An 18,453-nucleotide genomic window follows, 5' to 3' on the forward strand; every position below is an offset into this window, starting at 1 on the left:
CACAAAGTTTCCAGCCAGTTCCCGCGGCCTCCCACCCCCAGGAGGCTCCCTGGCTCCCGTGAGCTCCTGCTGGCTCAGGTTCCTCCCAGCGGCGCCTCTGGCATGGTGGCCGGTGGCGCGGGTCCCCGATGCACGGGCAGCGTGGCGCGGGCTCCATCCTCCCCACTGCACCCCTGCCCTTGGCCTCCCACCCGACCAGCACCTGGGGGGCCCGCACCCCTCAGTGGGAGCTTCCCCACGGTGTTGCCTCCCACGGGAGGCTGCCGGCCTTCCCTGTCCACCTGTAGGGTTGGGCGACCGCCAGCCCAGGTGCCAAATGCCAGGCTGGACTTTGATCCCCGAGAGCTTGGTGGGTATTTTTCCGGATCCCCTGGTGCCCGGGGTGGTACTTGCGGAGGCTGAGCCGCTCTGGAGCCCCGACCCTTCGGACACAGCCCGTTTTTTCTCCCAGTTTCTAGATCGTTATCATTTTCTACCTTCTGGGAGATTCCCTTCTCTGGGTCTCCCATCTCTCCCACTGTCACATTTTAGTTTCCTCGATCTCTTTCTTGTTCTCCAAATGTCCCTCGTCCCCGTGTCGTGGAGGTGGCACAGCTGGTGGCTTTGGGGTTCTCTCCTGCTTTGCAGTGTCTGCTTTCTCCGGGTTCTGTCCTGCTGCCTTCTTTCTTTCCATGTTTGGGGTTAGAGGCATCTCCAAATTGCCTGGTGACGGGGAGGGGGCTTGGCAACCAGGGGTCCTCAGTGCAGGTGGCCGGGCGGCGATCGGCCGTCTCACTGTGGACCCTCCAATGCAGGATGTGCACAGGTTTCCTTGGTCTTTTTCCCCGGAAAGGAAGCAGCCGGCCGCCAGCCTGGAGGGTCTGGGTCTGGGGGCTGCTCCGGCTCACTGAGGGGCTGGAGGGTTGGGTGGAGGATGCCCCCAGCTCTGCTGGTGCCCAGGAAGGACCCCAGGGAGGTGGCCGTGCCTTCCCAGGCTGGCACTGCAGAGCCGCTCGGTCAGTGTGGGACGAGCGCCTGGGGGTGGGGAGGCCATGGCGGATCCCGGCACCTGCTGTCCTGAGGGGCCCAGCGGCAGGCACGGTGTGCCCGCCACGTCGGCTCACGAGGGCCGCCAAGGGCAGGGGGCAGCCATGTTGTCATCACAGCTGGTTCCTGGGTCCCCAACCCGCCCCCAAGCCAGACTTCCCCAAGGTCCCCCGGAGGGTCTGGGCGAGCCGGCCCTCAGGTTGGTGCATTTGGGGATGTTCGGTCTCCGTCCAAGGCCGGGCCACCTGTGCCCTGTCTGGGGTCGGCTCCCTCACCCTTAAACAGGGGTTGTCGGATCCCGGCAGCCCGGCCTTCTGTGATTCTCTCCCTGAGTCAGCTGCCGCTGCGCCGGGCTGGGGTGAGGGGTGCAGGGTCAGGAGCGGGCTCAGGATAGCGTGGGCGGGCCTGGGGGCCTCCGAGGGGTCTGGGGGGTCCCAGGCCTGGGCCCTTGGGCAGCAGAGACCTGTGGACACAGTCCCGGGGTGGGCTGAGGTTGCCCCAAGCTGGGGCCCCCTCTCCTCGTCCCCTGAGGTCCATGGCTGCCAGGGCTCTCCCTGCCAGGGCTGCCACCGGCTGAGCCGGCCGCCAGGGGACGTGGCCTGGCAGGGCCCATAGAGCGGAGGTCTGAGCTTGTAATGGTTTGCTTCTAGGGTCCCCCCTGCGAAGATGACCTACTATGGAAAATGCGTTGAAATTGTGATCGAGCAACTCAACAAATTCAGACCCGAAAGGGACAGACCTGAGCAGTTCCTGGAGGCCGCGTCCCGCTGCCCTGCAGGTGGGTCCCGAGTCCACTCCCGGTCCCAGGAGCCCCTACCTCGCCCGCTACTTGCCAGGAGTTTCCAGCAGCAAAGTCACTCCCAGGAGCCGTTTCCTTCCTGAGAGGAACCAGCTGAGACGGCCTCCTGGCTGCCGCGGCCAGCATGGCGGGGGTCGCCGTGTCTGGGTGGTCGGCAGCGTTTCCAGAACGAGCTCCGGCTCCGCTGGGGGCGTGTGTCCTCCGTCCCGCGCTGCGTCCGAGGCCGGGTTGTGACCAGCCTCGCCCGCCCTGGACCCGACTCTCAGTCCACTGCCTTGGAACACGAGCCCGGAACACGGCCGCTCCCCGGAAGGGGCCGCCACAGGGGGACCTCGAGGAGGAGCCGGGGGACAGTGGGCCACTGGGGTGGCTCTGGACAGTCTCTGGGGAGCCCTGGGGACAATGCTGTGCACCCGAGAGGGTCCCGACCAGGGCTAAGGCCCCCACCCCCCGCACTGCAGGCCCTGAGCACCCCTGGGAGCCCGGCCTCCTCCACGCCTGGGCCAGTCGGGTAGTCCGTGCTGCTTCTCCCCCTCACGCCCACCGCAGCTCACAGAGTGCAGAGGGCTGTGGGCCGTGGCCCAGGTCCGAGTCACTGGGGCAGTCCCCTGCTCCGGCACCCTTCCCGCCTCGCGGCCCGGCGCCCGGGCCTCCCTGTCACTGGCCACCACCCCAGGCGCTGCCGGGACTGGCCTGCGCCCCCGTCCACATGGGAGCCGGGGCGGCAGGGGCGTTGACTGTGGGTGCGGGGCCCTTTCACGGTCCATCCAGAGGGCAGAGGCGGCCTGGAGAAATCTCTGAGCGGCTCCGACTCCCACACAGCGTCCCCGGCCACCAGGGCCCAGCGGGCTGGCAGAGGGGCTGTTGTGGACATCCGCCTCCCACTGCCCGCTGCAGCCCCTTCGCTTAACTGGGCTGGGTGGCACCCAGGCCCCCGTGAGACCACCTTCCGTGGGCAGGTGGGGGGTCAGCCTTTCCCTCCTCCCCTAACGTGCCAGGCAGAGGGACCTGCCGAGCCGAGGCCCGTGAGCCATGTGGGCAGCCAGGAGACCTGGGTTGCTCTGCACACCGTGGGCAGGAGTGGAATGGCGGTGGGGAGCTGGGTGGTGGGCATGTGGGAGGTAGGCAGGTGGCCAGGTGAGTTCTGAGCAGAAGAATGAAAAGGTTGGTGCTGGGCTGGCAGGAGGAGCACGTGGCAGACAGACAGACTCATTGTCCCCCTCCTCCAACCAGAGGGCAGGGACGGCAGTTAGGGTGGGCAGGGGAAGGAGGGGGCAGCGTGTCTGGGAGGGTGGGCCGAGGAGGGCCGGGACGGCTGAGGGCCTGGAGCTGGGCTGCAGGGGGCTGGGGACACTGGCCCGGGGCTCCAGGTGCAGGGTGGCCCCTCCTCAGATCCCCCCGGGTGCAGTGGAGGTGCCGGGCAGGCCCAGATGCCTTGTTTTCATCTCTCCCCTTGATTTGCTTCAAAAGAAACCCAGAGACAGGAAATATTTTTTTACTTTAATTTATTTTTTCAAATACCTGATGCACTGATGTGGTTCAAACTCCAAAAGCTTCCAAACGGTGTTGCAGGTGGACTCTCTCCCTGAGGCACAGGGGCCGGGGTCCTTCCAGGGGCAGCCCAGGCCCATCCTGCAGAGCACTTAGAGCTGACAAATATGTACACCCTTTTTAAAAATTGTTTTTTGCAGGAAGGGAGCATTTAACACAGTCCTGCACTTTGCTTTTTTCATTCAAGGATGTATGCTGAGGTTATTCCACTCAGTTGCATCTGTGTACATAGGGGACTGTTCTAGTTTGCTAATGCTGCTGGAATGCAAAACACCAGAAATGGATCAGCTTTTATAAAAGGGATTTATTTGGTTACACATTTACAGTCTCAAGGCCATAAAGTGTCCAAGGTAACACATCAGCAATTGGGTACCTTCACTAGGAGGATGGCCAATGGTGTCCAGAAAACCTCTGTTAGCTGGGAAGGCACGTGGCTGGCGTCTGCTCCAAGTTCTGGTTTCAAAATGGCTTTCTCCCAGGACGTTCCTCTCTAGGCTGCAGTTCCTCAAAAATGTCACTCTTAGTTGCTCTTGGGGCGTTTGTCCTCCCATCTCCTCTGGAGCAAAAGTCTGCTTTCAACGGCCATCTTGAAACTGTCTCTCATCTGCAGCTCCTCTCTTCTCAGCTCCTGTGCATTCTTCAGTGTCCCTCTTGGCTGTAGCAAGCTCGCTCCTTCTGTCTGAGCTTATATAGTGCTCCAGTGAACTCATTAAGGCCCAGCTGAATGGGCGGGGCCACACCTCCATGGAAATTATTGAATGAAAGATCTCGCCCACCGTTGAGTGATCACATCTCCACGGAAACATCCAATCAAAAGTCTCCAACCAATCAACATCAATACGTTTCCCGCCCACACAAGTCTGCATCAAAGATAATGGCGTCTTGGGGGACATAATACATCCAGACGAGCACAGAGGGTTGAGTTCTTGTCTCCAAGTCGTAGGGCCTGGCTGTGCCATCGCCACCCCTGTTCGTACACCTGTAGGATGTTTCCGTTCTTTTACTCCTACAACTTGCTGTGGAGCTGAGAGTACAGGTCATCCAGGGTCAAGTCCCAGAAGCAGAGGTGACGGGTCAGACAGTGTTACATTGACAGATATTGCTGAGTGACTCCCCGAAGGTCTTATGTGAGGATACTCTCCTAGCAGGTAGGGAGGGTTTGTTTTCTCACACCTTTGCCAACAGAGTGTACTATCAAATGTTTTGCCAATGAGTTGGTGGGGAAAGGGACTTACTATAGCTGCAATCTGGGTTTCTCTTGTTATATCTTCGTAAGTTTCGAAGTGATACATGTTTCTTTTTCTGAACTATCTGCTTCAACCTGTATCTGTTAGGGAACAGTGCTTGCCTGTAACAAAATCCAGAAAAGCAGTGGCTTGAAGAAGTTGGAGAGTCTTTGCTCACATAAGCAGCTATCTGCAGCCAGTCAGCCCAGGATGGGTTCAGCAGCTCTGTCAGGAATTCATTCTCCTCCTCCTCTGCTCAGCCATTTTAGCCTGTGCCTTTGCCTCATTGTTGCAAAATGGCTGCCCTACCTCTGGCATTGCCTCCATGTCCCAGATGAGAGGAGGGAAAAGACAAGCAGCAGAAGGCACATGCCAGCTGAATCGCTCTCCTTTTTAAGGCACTTTCTTGGAGGTCACATGTAGCAACGTGCCATTGAATCTCATTGGTTAAGATTGCATGTAACTTTATCAGTAGAGGGGGAAGGGGGCACTGGAAAATGCTTTTGTTAGGTGCAGTAAACCATCCCCAACAAAACAGCATTGTGGTAGGTGGGGAGAAGAAGAAGGGATTTTGTGGGGGCATCAGGCAGCCTCATTTCCTCTGCCTCCTGTCCAAGCAACGCTCCCCTTTGTGGCCCTGATCTGTGGTGGCCCTTGGGTTGCTTGGTGCCCCCTGACCGGTGTGTGCCACCCCCCGCCCCGGGCCTCAGTCGGCTCTGGACTGGGAACCACACGTCCCTGGTGGCTCCGGTGCAGTGTTAGCAGCTGCTCGGCCCCAGGAGCCAGGATCTGGCCATGGGCCCAGCCCAGTGCACACACCGGGGCTTCACTCACTGGCACTCCTGCTTCCCTCCTGCCCTGTAACCCCAGAACCCCTTCCTGGGGGCAGATGGCACCAGGGCTGCAGCCGCAGGGCAGGGCTCTAACCTTGTTACAAATTATGCACACGATTCCTAAGCGTGGCTGTGACTCGTGAGAGAAGGAGCCCCTGGCACCTGGAGCAGACCGAGGGTGGGCGTCCGGCAAAGGCCTCCTGCCTGCCCGCTGCTGCCAGGCTGCCTCACTGCTCTGGGACTCCAAGAAAGCACCTTAAAAAGGAGAGAGATTCAGCTGGCATGTGCCTTGTGTTGTTTGTCTTTTCCCTCTTCTTACCTGGGACATGGAGGCAATGCTGGAGGTAGGGCAGCCATTTTGCAACAATGAGACAAAGGCACAGACTAAAATGGCTGAGCAGAGAGGAAGGAGAATGAATTCCTGATGGCACCACAGAGCTGCTGAACCCATCCTGGGCTGCCCAGGGGCCAGGCCCATGGTTGGTGATAAAATCGTGGGCCTTGGGCAAGTTCAGGGAGGGCAGCAAGTGCGCGGTCACTGGGCTGAGGAGGGGCTGGCCGAGTGTGGGGCACCGGAGGCCCGGAAGCCTGCCAGCTTTTCAATGTCACTAGCCGCCATTCTCAGAACCGAGCTTGTCTGCTGGAACTGCAGGGTTGTGTGCCTGTCTGGCAGCTCCTGGGTTCCCTGCGACAAAGGGGGAAGGTGCCTGGACTGGGGCTGGGGCCCCTGGGGGTCCGAGGATCCCAAGAGAAACCCAGGGGGCAGCCCTGTCGCCAAGACCAGAGCCAGCCCCCAGCAGGAAGCCCCTGCCCGGTGCCAGGCACAGCCTGCTCCGGAAAGTCCGGGTGCCGGTGCTGCGGGCAGGAGAGCAGGGAGCAGGGCCGAGGAAGGCCAAGGGGCATCTCCCTCCCTCCTGATAAAAGAAAAGCTCTTCCTGCATCTTCAGATCGTGATCACAGCCTTATGGGGCACGTCCTGCCTCGGGCATCGGCCCCTGCAGAGAGTCGAGGCCGCTCCCCGAGCCGGAGCCGGCGGGAAGGAGCAGCTCCTGCGGGGAGAGCCCAGAAGCTGGCCGGCCTGGAGTTTCTGCCTTCCTGGGGGGTCTTCCAGGGTGGGAGCAGGTGGCTGCTGGCAGAGAGGAAGCTGGCTGGTGTGACCGGTCAGCTGGGTGTCTGCCGGGCTTTCTGGGGCAAGCCGGGCACTGCAGGAAATGGAAAGCAGCCCAGGTTTCTCGTTGCGCTGCCTTGGTGCTGGCCTGGGCCTCCTGTCGGGCCTGCTGGATTTCCCGATGCCTCCTTGGGACCCCCCACTTCTCCCGTGCCTCCTTGGCAGAACCAGCTGCGCCCGGAACCAGGGCAGAGCGGACGGGGAACCCAGCCTCAGGCTTCCAGCCCCTCGGGCGCGGGGAGACCCGGAAGGGAGCAGGACCCAAGCAGCGCCCGGCGTTCCCGTCGACAGGGGCGGGACGGGGCTCTCCCGGCCGTGGGGATTGCGCAGGACCCCTCGGCTGTCTCACGTCCCAGGTGTGCGCTCAGCGTTGAAACATCCAAAGAAGTCCCACAGGAAAAGAACAGCCGATTTGGCCTCAAAAACTGTAAACCCTTTATATGCTGCCTCTGACCCAAAATAGACACAAAATTAAAAGGCACGTTGCAAACTTGCGACAAATAACTTCCACCTTCACGGTCATGCCCGCAGGCTTAACACATAAAGAGCTCTTCAAAACAATTAAGAAAAATACCAACCCAATAAAAAAGTTAGCCAAGAGCAAAACGCGACAATTCTTCCTCCGGAAGAGGAAATGCAGTAAATGTATGAAAATCTCACTGCTAATAAAACAATGGAACACCAATGTTTATTTATCGGATCGGGAAAAAATGTTTCTATTGACACTGCCGGTGAGAGTTTAGCCACATACTCGTCGTCATACACCAGCTGCTGCGAGTTGATTTCGGCGCAGCCTTTTGAGAAAGTCGTTGGACACATCAGGGAGTGACTGGCTGAAGGAAAACAGTTAATAACTATAAACTTATTATAGAAGTAGAACACGCCTACTGTAAGAAAACCTGTGTGTAGAGAAGTAAGAACAAAGAACGCGAGCAGCCAGCGCCCCCACGGCCGGACGCCCCTCCTCCACACCCGCTTCCGTCCCCGGGATCCTGGTCTGCGTCGTTTCACAGGGTAGTGGCTGTTTCGTCACCTCGGTGTAGGTTTTCCAGAAGCATCACTTCAGTGGCTGCACAGCACTCATCCGTGGCTTGGAGAGATTCTATTTGACCCAACCAATCCCCTCTTGTCGGGCAGTTATGTTGCTCCCATTTCACCACTGCTCACCACTGCCCAGAACCTGCGTGTGCCTGGGTTTTCTGCCCAGTATTTCTGGATGCTTTGGATGATTTCTTTAGATTCCCAGAAGTGTAAAGTCTGGATTAAAAGGTCTGGAAAACATACGGTTCTTAAAGCAGTTCCAAATTGCTTTCTGGAAAGGCTCAGCGGCAGCCCTCTGCACCAGCCTTTGTCATTGCTTTGCTGGCACCATTCAATAGTCTCGCTGTTTCTTGTTTTCTAAAACCTTCCTGTAAAGGTGACACGTGACATGCCCGGGATACAAACCCAGAGGGCACGCAGGGGAAAACGAGCCCCACCCCAGACTGGTCCCCTGCCCCCTCTCCTCTGTACCTTGCTTTGTACACTTGACAAATTGGCCCAGAGATTTTCTTGGCTTTCGTTGTCGTCTGTGTTTATTTCTGTCTTTGCGCCCACCTTACTGTCACCAGCACCAGAGAGCCTGGGGGACCCTCCTGGGGGTGGGACTGTCCTTGGGGCAGGGGGGCTGCAGGGCCTGGGGGTCCCCCTCCAGTCGAGATTGCCCCGAACGCTGCACCTGCCTGAGGAGGGGTCCGAGCCCGGTCACCTCCCCCAGCCGTGCGGAGGCCCTGCTGCTGTTTCGCCACTTGGAAGTCACACACCCACCCCACCCACCCCCCTCTCTGGCTGTCTCCTTCCAGACCCTCAGCCCCCAGAAGCAGGCGTTCGTTTTGGAGGTTCTGTCCGGGTGCCTGGAGTACCGGAAGTTGCTGAAGGTCGTGGTGGACGCCTTCTACGTGCGGGACGGGCGGCTCTGCCTGGGGTCCGACTACAGCCTCTTCGAGGGTAGGTGCCCGGCCCGGCTGTGAGGCGGGGGCGGCGTTGGGGCCTCGAGAGCCGTCCGCAGGCGCGTGTGGGCGTGTGGAGGCCAGCGCCGGCCTCTCCAGGGACCTTGGCTATTGGAGGCCTGCAGGCCCTGCCTTACCTGATCCCCGCGGTAGGGTGCCCGTGAGTGGGGTCACCCCGCCTGACAGACGTGGACACGCTGGGTGCCCGCTGCCCCCGTCCAGTGGCCCCCAGAGGCTGGCCTAGGTGAGATGACGAGCCTTCCCCTGGCCGAGGCCCAGGCCCTCTGGCCGCGAGATCCTTGGGCAGGTGGGTCCAGTGGTGGCCTCTGGCCATCGTGGGGTGGGGGTGAGGGTCTCAGCCTGGGCTTCCAGCCAGCCTCTGACGGCCATCTGCTTCCTGTGCCTCCAGCAAAGGGATGTCCCAGTTTCGGGGACCCCGACACCGCTGTGGTGCTCCTGTTAGGGGCCTGAGGTGCTGCCGGTGCTCGGAGGCATTGCTGAGCAGCCCAAGCCCCTCTGGCCATGCACCAGTCCCCGCTGCAGAGGGACCATCCAAGCCCAGCTCCACCTGGCCTTGGGATAATTAAATCTCTCAGGAATAATAAACTAAAATCCAAAATGATTTGACATCTTACCCGGGGGGCCTTTTAGAATTTCTGAGAACTCACCAAAGGAGACAACGTGTATGGGCTTTGAGAGCCGTGAAATCCTCTGGCCTGGGGCTCCTGTTTCCACGGGTGGCAGATGTGGGTGGATCGCCCACCCTGGGGCTGCGGCACCCAGAAGCAGGTGCAGGGCCCGAGGAGGAGCCCCCGGAGGCACCCTGGCCACCCCACGAGGTCCCCACCACTGCTGCCCCTGTCTCCTTAGTGACCTGCTACCTGGCCGCCTTCCAGCTGGAGGAGCTCGGCTTCCAGCTCTTCTGCAAGATCATCAGGTCCCAGCCCGCCGTCCTGATGCACAAGGTGAGCCCGTGCCCTGGCCTGCGGGGCATTGCCTGGGAGTGACAGTCCTGGCCTCACACCCCACAGGCCACGAGCTGTCCAGTTCTCGAGCTTTCCACTTTCTGACTCGTTCTACAGGAGACCCCAGTGCGCTGGTTCTAAAAGGGATGACCTCCTGTCGTGGCTGCCCCCGTGCTCTTCTTGCCCCAGGGGCCCCTGGTTCCCACTCCTGGCAGGCGCAGGGACAGTCACTGCCGCGTGGCAGTTAGAAGTCCCGTTTGTCATCCGGCCCTCTGGAACCTTCTGCCCTCTGCCTCATGACCAAACTCCAGGCCTAGCCTGGTCTCTCCTCCCTCCAGGTGGCTGAGGGGGTGGGTGCTGAGCACCGGCACCCCATGAGGGGCGATCCCAGGGAGCCTGCTCACCAGCTGGCCCTGCCCATCCCTGCCTGGCCCCGGGCCCGGGTCTCCCTCTCCGGCCAACTCTCCCTGAGCGTTCGCTGTGGCCAGGCTACCTCTGAGCTCTGGGTGCTTGCTCTTCCTTTATCCGCACGAGTGCCAGCCTGCTGAGGTTGCCCTTATGGCAGTGCTCAGCCTCCTTGGAGGGAACTGAGGCACAGAGTGGTCAAGTAACTTGCCTAACATCACACAGCAAGTGAGTGGTGAGGCCAGGCTGTTACCCACCCAGCTTGCTCCTCCTTACTCGGCTTGGAAGGGCCAATTGCTAGGCTGGGAGAGCGGCTCACTGGAGGAAACGGGGCAAAGGCCTCAGCCACCCCCCTCAGGGAGCAGCGAGCTCTGCAGGGGTGGCTCAGGGTGTGGGAGCACCCCCACTCCCCACACAGAAGGGGCCCTGGAGGGCCCCCCACGACCACAGCCCTGGAGAGCTGGGCCCAGGCTCGGCCAGCCCCGGCCACCCAGCAGGGCAGACGAGAGAACATGCTAACCCAGCCGGTGTTTTTTAAATGACTTTTTAATCTGCATGTAAGCATAAGAAATTCATGATAAATATGAATTTATCCCAGGGGCCCAGGTGGAACCACTTGGGTGTGCTGGGTAAAGGCGGCTGGGAGGAAGGGGAGTGGAGACCCCGGGGCGACCAGCAGCAGGGGGTGGCCACCCCGGTCAGGCAGGAAGTGGTAGCAGTGCGGAGAGTCGGAAATGAAATGGGGATGGGGGCGGAGAAGGGGGCCTGGGGCAGGGGTCCATGGGGAGGGGGCAGAGCAGGGCTTTGCAGATCATGAGGGCAAGCTTCTGGGGAAGCTGGGAGTGGGCAGGGGGCTCTGGAGGACTCCTGGCCCGAGCATGGAGAAACCGGGGAGGCCAGGGCTGCGGGGCAGAGGTGGCTGCGACGGGAAGGCCCCGGTTGCAACCACTGGCTCTGCCAGGTGCACCCCCAAAGCCGCTGCTCGTGCCACCCGCTCCCCTCACTCGGCCCCCTCCGAGCTCTCCTGCGGCTGCCGCACCACCCACCCCGCTGGCTTGTGGAAAGCCTGGGTGGAGGGGTTTACTTGACCAAACTGGGCTTCGCAAGCCGTGGGCACCCTCCACAGGGAGCTCACCCAGGGGGCCCTGGCTTGGCCACCCTTTGGGCAAGGGCAGGGGGCCGAGGGTCTCAGGGCTGCTCCCCTGGGCCTCTGACCCACCCTCTTCCCGGCTGTGCAGAGGGTGACCTCCCGGGGCCGTGACCTTCGACCCCTCCAAGGCTGTCTTCCGCCTCCAGGAGGGAAACCAAACTGGTCCTGTGTCTTCTTTTCTTTTTTCATAAACTGTTTTGGGTTTGTTAGGTTTTCTTTAACAATGGGGGCGTGGTTTACTGCATGATAGCATTTTTTTTTTCTAAGTTGAAGAAGCTGTGGGTTTGTAGCGCACTCACGCATTAGATGCAGGATGCCCACAGCCCCTGCTCTGAGCGCCTGTTGGTGTGGCCGGCGGTTACAGCTGGTGAAGGCACATTTTCTTGCTTGTGCCATTAGCCACTGCACAGGCCACAGCTTAACTTACAGTTCTTTGTGTTGTGCAGTTCCGTGGATTTTTTCAAGTTTGTATTCTAGCACCATATCTACAGCCTAACATTTCCCCTTTTAACCACATTCAAACATATAATTCGGTGCTGTAAGTTACTCTCACAATGTTGTGTCACCATCACCACCATCCATTACCAAAACTTTTCCATTTTCCCAAATAGAAACTGAAGCCTTAACTCCCCATTCTCTGCCCCCACCCCAGCCCCCAGCAACCTATACTCTAGAGTCTGACTCTATGAATTTGCTTATTCTGATTATTTCACATCAGTGAGATCATACAGTATTTGTCCTTTTGTGTCTGGCTGATTTCACTTGATATCTTCAGGGTTCACCCATGCTACATGTACAAGTACTTCATCACTTTTTACGGCTGAGTAATACTCCATTGTATGTAGATACCGCGTTTGGTTTATCCATTCATCCTTGATGGATGATGGGTTTGCTTCCACCTTTTGGCAATTATGGACAGTGCAGCTGTGAACTTCGGTGTGCAAATAATTGTTTGAGTCCCTGCTTTCAATTCTTTGGGGTATATATCTGGCAGGGGCATTGCCAGGTCTCACAGTAATTCTAAACTTTCTGAGAAGCTGCCAAACTGTCTTCCCCAGAGGCTGCACCATTTTACCTTCCCACCAGCAATGAACAAGTGTTCGTATTTCTCCATGTCCTCTCCAACATTTGTAATGTTCTGTTTTTTGATAGTAGCCATTCTAGAGGGTACAAAATGGCTTCTAATTGTGGTTTTAATTTGCATTTCCCTTATAGCTAGTGATGTTGAGGATAATTTTCATTTCATTTGTATATCTTCTTTGGAGAAATGTCTATTCAATTTTTTAATTGGGTTGTTTGTCTTCTTCTTGTTGAGTTTGACTCACAATATTATTTTTGTCTCACAATAATATAACCTCTCTGACCCTCTTTTGATTGCTGTTTGCATGGTGTATCTTTTTTAACCCTTTTTCTTCCAATCTCTTTGTGTCTTCATAGCTATAGTGTGTCTCTTATAGACAGCCTAGAGATGGATCAGGCTTTTTCATCCAATCTGCCAGTTTCTACCTTTTAGTAGGAAATTTAATCCATTGACATTAAAGGTCATAAATGAGAAGGAAGGACTGACTTCTACCATTTAGCTATTTGTTTTCTGTGTGTGGTATATATTTTTGTTCCTCAATTACTCAATTATTGCCCTTTTTTATATTTAGTTGCTTTTTTGTAGTATGCCGTTTGACTCCTTTCTTTTCTGTTCTCTATATTTTTTATTTATTTTCTTAGTGGTTACCTTTGTAATTACAGTGAACATCTTAAACTAATAACCTAGTTCAACTACTACTGACATACTTCCAGTAGTGCTCAAACTCTCTACTCCTATAAATCTCTGTCCCTCTCTTTATATTATTATTGACTCTGATTACAACTTTATACTGTGTGTGCCCATTAACATAGAATTTAAATGTTATTTTATACATCTGCCTGTTAAGTCTTATAAAGAGGGGAAAAAAAGATGTTTCAAACCAAAAGTACAATAATACAGGATTTTATATTTACCTATGTAGTTATCTTTACCAGTGTTCTTTATTTCTCTATGGCTTTGAGTTCCTGTCTATTGTCCTTTATTTCAGCCTGAAGGACTTCCTTTTGTATTTCTTGTAATGAACCCTTTCAGCTTTTGTTTCTCTGCAAGTGTCTTAATTTCTCCTACATTTTGGAAAGATAATTTTGCCAGATACAGAATTCTTGGATGACAGTCTTTTCCTTTAAGGACATTGAACGTGCCGCCCCGCTGTCTTCTGGCTCCAGGGTTTCTAATGCTGAGTCCTGTCAACCTTACTGGGGATCCCCTGGATGGGACAGTTCTCTTCTCTGCTGCTCTCAGAATCCTCTCTTTGTCTTTGTATTTTGACAATTTTTGCTATAACATGTCTTGGTGTAGATCTCTTAGAGTCTGTCCTGCTTGAAGTTCTTTGAGATTCCTGGATGCGTATATTCATGTCTTTCATCAGATTTGGAAAGTTTTTGGCCATTATTTCTTCAAATACTTTTTCTGCTCCTCTCTCTCTTGTCCTTCTGGGATTGAAATGATTCATATGTTGGTGAGCTTGATGGTATCCCACAGGTCTCTCAGGTCTACTCATTTTTCTTCATGGTTTTTTCCTTCTGCTTCTCACTCTGGATAATTTCAATTGTGTTGTCTTCAGGTTCACTGCTCCTTTCTTCTGCCTGTTCAAATCTGCTGTTGGATCTGTCTAATGAGTTTTTCATTTCAATTCCTGTTTTTTGCAGCACCAAAATATCTGCTTGGTCCTTTTTATAATTTCCACCTCTTTATTTTGTTTGCATAAACTTTTCCTAATTTCCTTTAGTTCTTTGTCTATGAATTCCTTCAGCTCATCAATTTTATTTAACTTGTTGATTTGAAGTCTGTGGCTCCTAGTTCTGGTGTATGAACTTCCTCACTGGTGGTTTCTGTCAAATTCTTTTTTCCTCTGAATGGGCCATACAGTTCTGTTTCTTCATGTGTTTTGTATTTTTTTTTGTTGAGAACTGGGCATTGAGTATTGTGTTCTTACGACTCTGGAAATCTAGTTCCCCCACTCTCCTGGGATTGCTGGGTTTTTGTTGTTGGGGCTGGAACCATCGGTTAGTGCATTTTCCAAACTATTTTTGCTCCCAAACAGGGAATGAAAAGAGGAAGGAGAATAGGTCCTGCCTCTCTGAGTCTCTGTCCCTTCTCCTGAGGAGGCTGGAGGAATAGCCCCCGCGGAGCTGGCCCCGGCCACCTGAGGGAGCTGACCGCAGCAGGGGTCAGCGATCACCTCACAGCCCTGGATTTTGGAGGCCCCAGTCCTCATACCCACCCTAGCTGCAGCCGGCCGCCCAGGAGCCCGGGCTGAGCCCCCACGGCTGCCTGCCATGGGGCTGGGGTGGGGGATGGGAGCCACTGCAGGGAGGGCAAAACTTGCCAGATTTATAGCAATTCACCAGCCCCTTCCTCCAGCTCTTCCCTGGGTGCTGCCCAGCGTCCCCTGGGCTCCGGAGTCCCAGCAGCTGATCCAGATGGTCGCTGAGAGCTCAGTGGCTGTGGTGGTGGAGGGAGTGGTTCCTGGAGCTCCCTGCTCCGTCATCTTCCCACAGTGCTCCCTCTGTCTTCTTCAACCAAATCAGTTAGACCTGAGAACAAGGGATGGGAAAAAGCCTTCAGAAACCCACAGCTGCTGGAAACACACATGGTCCGGCCCCGGGCTCTGGCTGGGAACCCAGCCACAGGCCCAGTGCCAGTCTCCTCTCAGGGTGGGTGGCAGCTCCAGGCACCCAGGGCCACCCAGTGGCCGTGCCCAGAGCCTGTGGGGCAGGGAGGGAGGCCGGCTGCCTCTGTCTGGGAGTGGGGGCTCTCCAGTCCTGGGCAACAGGGTCAGGGCACCAGGCCAGCTCCCTCCCCACCCCAAAGCAAGGACGTGCCCTGCTGGGTCGGGTCAGCTCCAGGATGGGGCAGGCTGGGCCGAGCGTGGACACCCCGGGAGCCCCTGTGTGGAGGGGCAGCTCCCCCAGGACAGGAGGGGGGGGCATCCTGCCGCACTTGGGGGGCCCATGTCTGCCCTGCCGGGCCCTGTCTGTCCCCAGGGGCCCCCTCCCCCAGCGTACCTGCCCCTGCCCGACCCTCCGGGAGCGCTTCGCCGGGCGGGCCCAGGCTGGCAGGGCTGGGGGGCCGCCACGAGCCCCACTGAGACCCCCGCCCCTCCCTCAGTTCCTCCGGTTCTTCTTCAACCCCTTGAACCTGTGCTCGTGGATCCAGGACGAGTGGAGCCTCCTGTTCGAGAAGTCCCACGTGAAGGAGAACTGGATCGACCTGCTGATGAGGTGGGCCGGGTGGCTGGAGGGACTGAGGAGCAGGACCAGGCCCGGGCAGACGGCGGGGAGCGGCCGGGGTCCCCAGCCAGTGCAGGGACAGGCGCCCCGTTTTCCCCTTTCCTGCTCCCGGAGCTCCACGAGGTGGGATGACTGCTCGTGGGCAGAGAAGCCCCAGCCCCGGGCCGGCCCCACGGCCCCCGGCAGAGTCAGCCCCTCCCTCCTGTGCCCCTACTGAGCAGGGGGCTGCGATGGGTCCCTGGGCAGGAGGGGACACGTGAGCCCTGGGCTCCGGCAGCGTCCAGCCCTGCGAGCTCTGGCTCTGCCCCAGCATCGGCACATTCCAGGAGTGCGGGCTGCTGGGGTGGGGGCCCCTGAGGAAGCCGGCAGCCCCCCTCCTCGGGCCTGCACCTTCCCCTCCCGCATGCCACAGGCTCAGGCAGACCCCGGAGGTTCACTGGGTCCAGGCTGGGACATGGGCAGAGGGTCAGCACGGCCACCTGGCCCTGCCCTGAGCCTCCCCAGTGTCCCCAGGGAGGTGGAGGGTCCCTGGAGCTGCCACCTTCCCCAAGGGGACATCCCCAGCCAACCCGGCCCACTGCCAGCAATCAGGGATGACCTCCAGAGGCACGCAGTGGGCAGTCCTGGTGACCCTTCAGCCCAGGTGGGCTCACTGCCAGCCCCCAGGGCCCCCTGGGCAGCCTCCGACCCCCATCCCCACAGGTGGGCTTCCCCAGCCCTCTGGAAACCCAGCCCCAGGAGCCCTCCCGCCCTCCCTCCATCCCTCCTTCCTGCCCTCCCTCCATCCTTCCCTCCCTCCATCCCTCTCTCCTGTGGCCACAGTTCTCCAGGTGGAGCAGGGGCTGCTTCAAACTGTGCTGTCTGCCTCCAGGGAGCCCACAGGAGGGTGTGGTGAAGGTGGGCTGCACCCACACAGGGTGCAGAGTGTGGAATTGGGAGCCCCAGGCCTTGGGGTGTTCCGGCACACTCCCCACCCCAAGGCTCTACCTGAGGGCAGCTGGTCCCCCCTCAGGGAGGCCGGGGGTCGAGGCCTCTTCACTGCCCCCCCCTGCAGCTCCACCTCCACCGCCCCAGCGCAGGGCTCCAGGACACGCCTGGGAATCACCGGCTCCCTGCCGCTCCCGGCCTCCCTCCCCTGGGCCCCCTGCAGGCCCAGGCTAAGCCCCCCTCAGAGCCCCCATCTCTGCTCCCCACTGGCCAGCACGGCCTGGAAGGAGGTGCCCCAGGCCCGTTTCCTTCTCTGAACGGGGGGTGCTCACGCAGGCTGCCTGCATGTTGGCAGGCACTCAGTAAGGAGGGGCTGTCGGTTCCACTAACGGGCCCCGAGCGCTGGGGGTCCTTCAGGCTCCCCGGGCACAGTCCCCTTGTTTAGCTGCTTCTCCCCTTGTGGCTTCAAGATGGCAGCCAGAGGTCCAGGTGCTCATCGACCAGCTGCAGAAAGTGCTGGCCAGCCAAGCCCCGCTCCCAAAGGCCAAGACCAAGGCCACGGAGCCCAGGGAGTTCAGCCTGACCGTCCCCAGGCCCCGTGCCATCCCCATGCCTGAGCCGGTCCCTGTCTTGGCCAAGCCGCGTCCGGTAAGTGCCTCCCAGGCCAGCTGTGAGCCAGTAGGATGTCCTGTGGGCCAGTGGAGTCTGGGCTCCTCCCAGGGTGGGGGTGGGCTGCACCAGACCCAGGAGCCATCTCTGCCCCCCAACCCACCCATGCACCCCACAGGAGGGAAGCCCAGAAGACATGACCTGCCCCACAAATCCCACCCACTGGGGCCTCATCGGGAGATGCTGGGTGGAGCTGTGGGACTGCAGGGCTCAGACCTGTTGGGTTGGAGCCTGGGGTCCACTCTGAACCCCGTGACCGCGCACCGCCACCACAGCACCCCGCCCCCATTAAACGTGCTTGTGTGGCTCTCCGATACACTTTTCAGGCTGTGGGCAGGCAATGTCACTGTCTGTGGGAGCCCCAGTCACATGGGCCTGCCCTGCCTCAGGGTCTCTGCATGCTCGTCCCCTCTGCCTGGAGCCCCTTCCTCTCCTTCTGTCTTGCTCACCTCTCAATTGGCATTGTCAGCAAGAATGCTTTCTCCTGCAAGTACAGAAAAATGCAACTCAAATGGCATAAGCAATGGAAAACTCACTGGCTCTCATGGCTGAAGCAGAGTAAGCTTCAGGCACAGTTTGATCAGGGTTCCACCTTGGCTTCTCTGAGAGTCTCTGTATCCTGTACCCCTCTACAGGTGAACTTCATCCTTTGGCTAACTTCTCTTATTGTAGCGAAACATCCAGTCCTCACACCTGCACCCTACACCATCTAGGACACGAGGACATCTAGAGACAAGAATATTTTGGCAAAGTCCAACTGTGATTGGGGCCTGGTGTCCTGGGTGGCTCAGCTGCCCACAGTCTGGCTCCCCAACAGGTCTAAGGGCCGTGTGGAGGGGAAGGTGACTGCGCTGGGAGGTCCAGGGGCCCCCTACTCCCACCCTTCCCTGCATCTGATTGTAGAGAGGCTTTCCACCAGGCCCTCGGCTGAATTGCATCCCACACTCACTTCCCTGCTCATCAGTCCCGGCTCCTTTTCTTTACACCGTTGGTTAGTTTATGGTTGTTTAGTTATTTGTGGGTCTGTTTATTATTTTTTGAATTACCTATTTAAAGGCTTTAGTAAATTTACCTTTTACTGAAGGGGGGTAATTTGCATCATTTTCTAAAAATACCAAAGTAGCAGAGGCCACCAGTAATGCTCAGAGGTTCTCTGGTAATTCCCTAAGTGGAAGGAAAAAAAATCACTCCTCAAAACTCAGCAGTTTGGCTGTGAGGACTTCCTCCTGCCCCAAATCTTTTTTTTTTAGGTTTTGTTTTTCTTTTAAGTTCAGTTCCACTGAGATATATTCACGTACCCTACAATCATCCACAGTGTACAATCAAGTGTTCACAGTATCATCATATAGTTGTGCGTTCATCACCATTGTCATTACTCCAAAAAAATTAAAATAAGAATAAAAATACAAGTAAAAACGAACACTCAAAACAT

The 18,453-nt window shown here is 57.5% G+C and overlaps 1 protein-coding gene across 1 annotated transcript in view; it reads left to right on the top strand.

The window, feature by feature from the left end:
- Positions 1–1,692: 1,692 nt before the first annotated feature.
- The window catches only part of CFAP99 (cilia and flagella associated protein 99), a 34,440-nt gene continuing 17,679 nt past the window's right edge, over positions 1,693–18,453 (top strand). Inside the window, exons 1-5 of the mRNA XM_037829278.1 lie at positions 1,693–1,787; positions 8,429–8,589; positions 9,462–9,556; positions 15,304–15,416; positions 16,823–17,000. Coding sequence (XP_037685206.1) covers positions 1,693–1,787; positions 8,429–8,589; positions 9,462–9,556; positions 15,304–15,416; positions 16,823–17,000 — 642 coding nt within the window. The remainder of the gene's footprint in view (positions 1,788–8,428; positions 8,590–9,461; positions 9,557–15,303; positions 15,417–16,822; positions 17,001–18,453) is intronic.

This window comes from Choloepus didactylus, chromosome 3, assembly GCF_015220235.1.
Source record: "Choloepus didactylus isolate mChoDid1 chromosome 3, mChoDid1.pri, whole genome shotgun sequence".
In the NCBI taxonomy this organism is placed as follows: domain Eukaryota; kingdom Metazoa; phylum Chordata; class Mammalia; order Pilosa; family Megalonychidae; genus Choloepus; species Choloepus didactylus.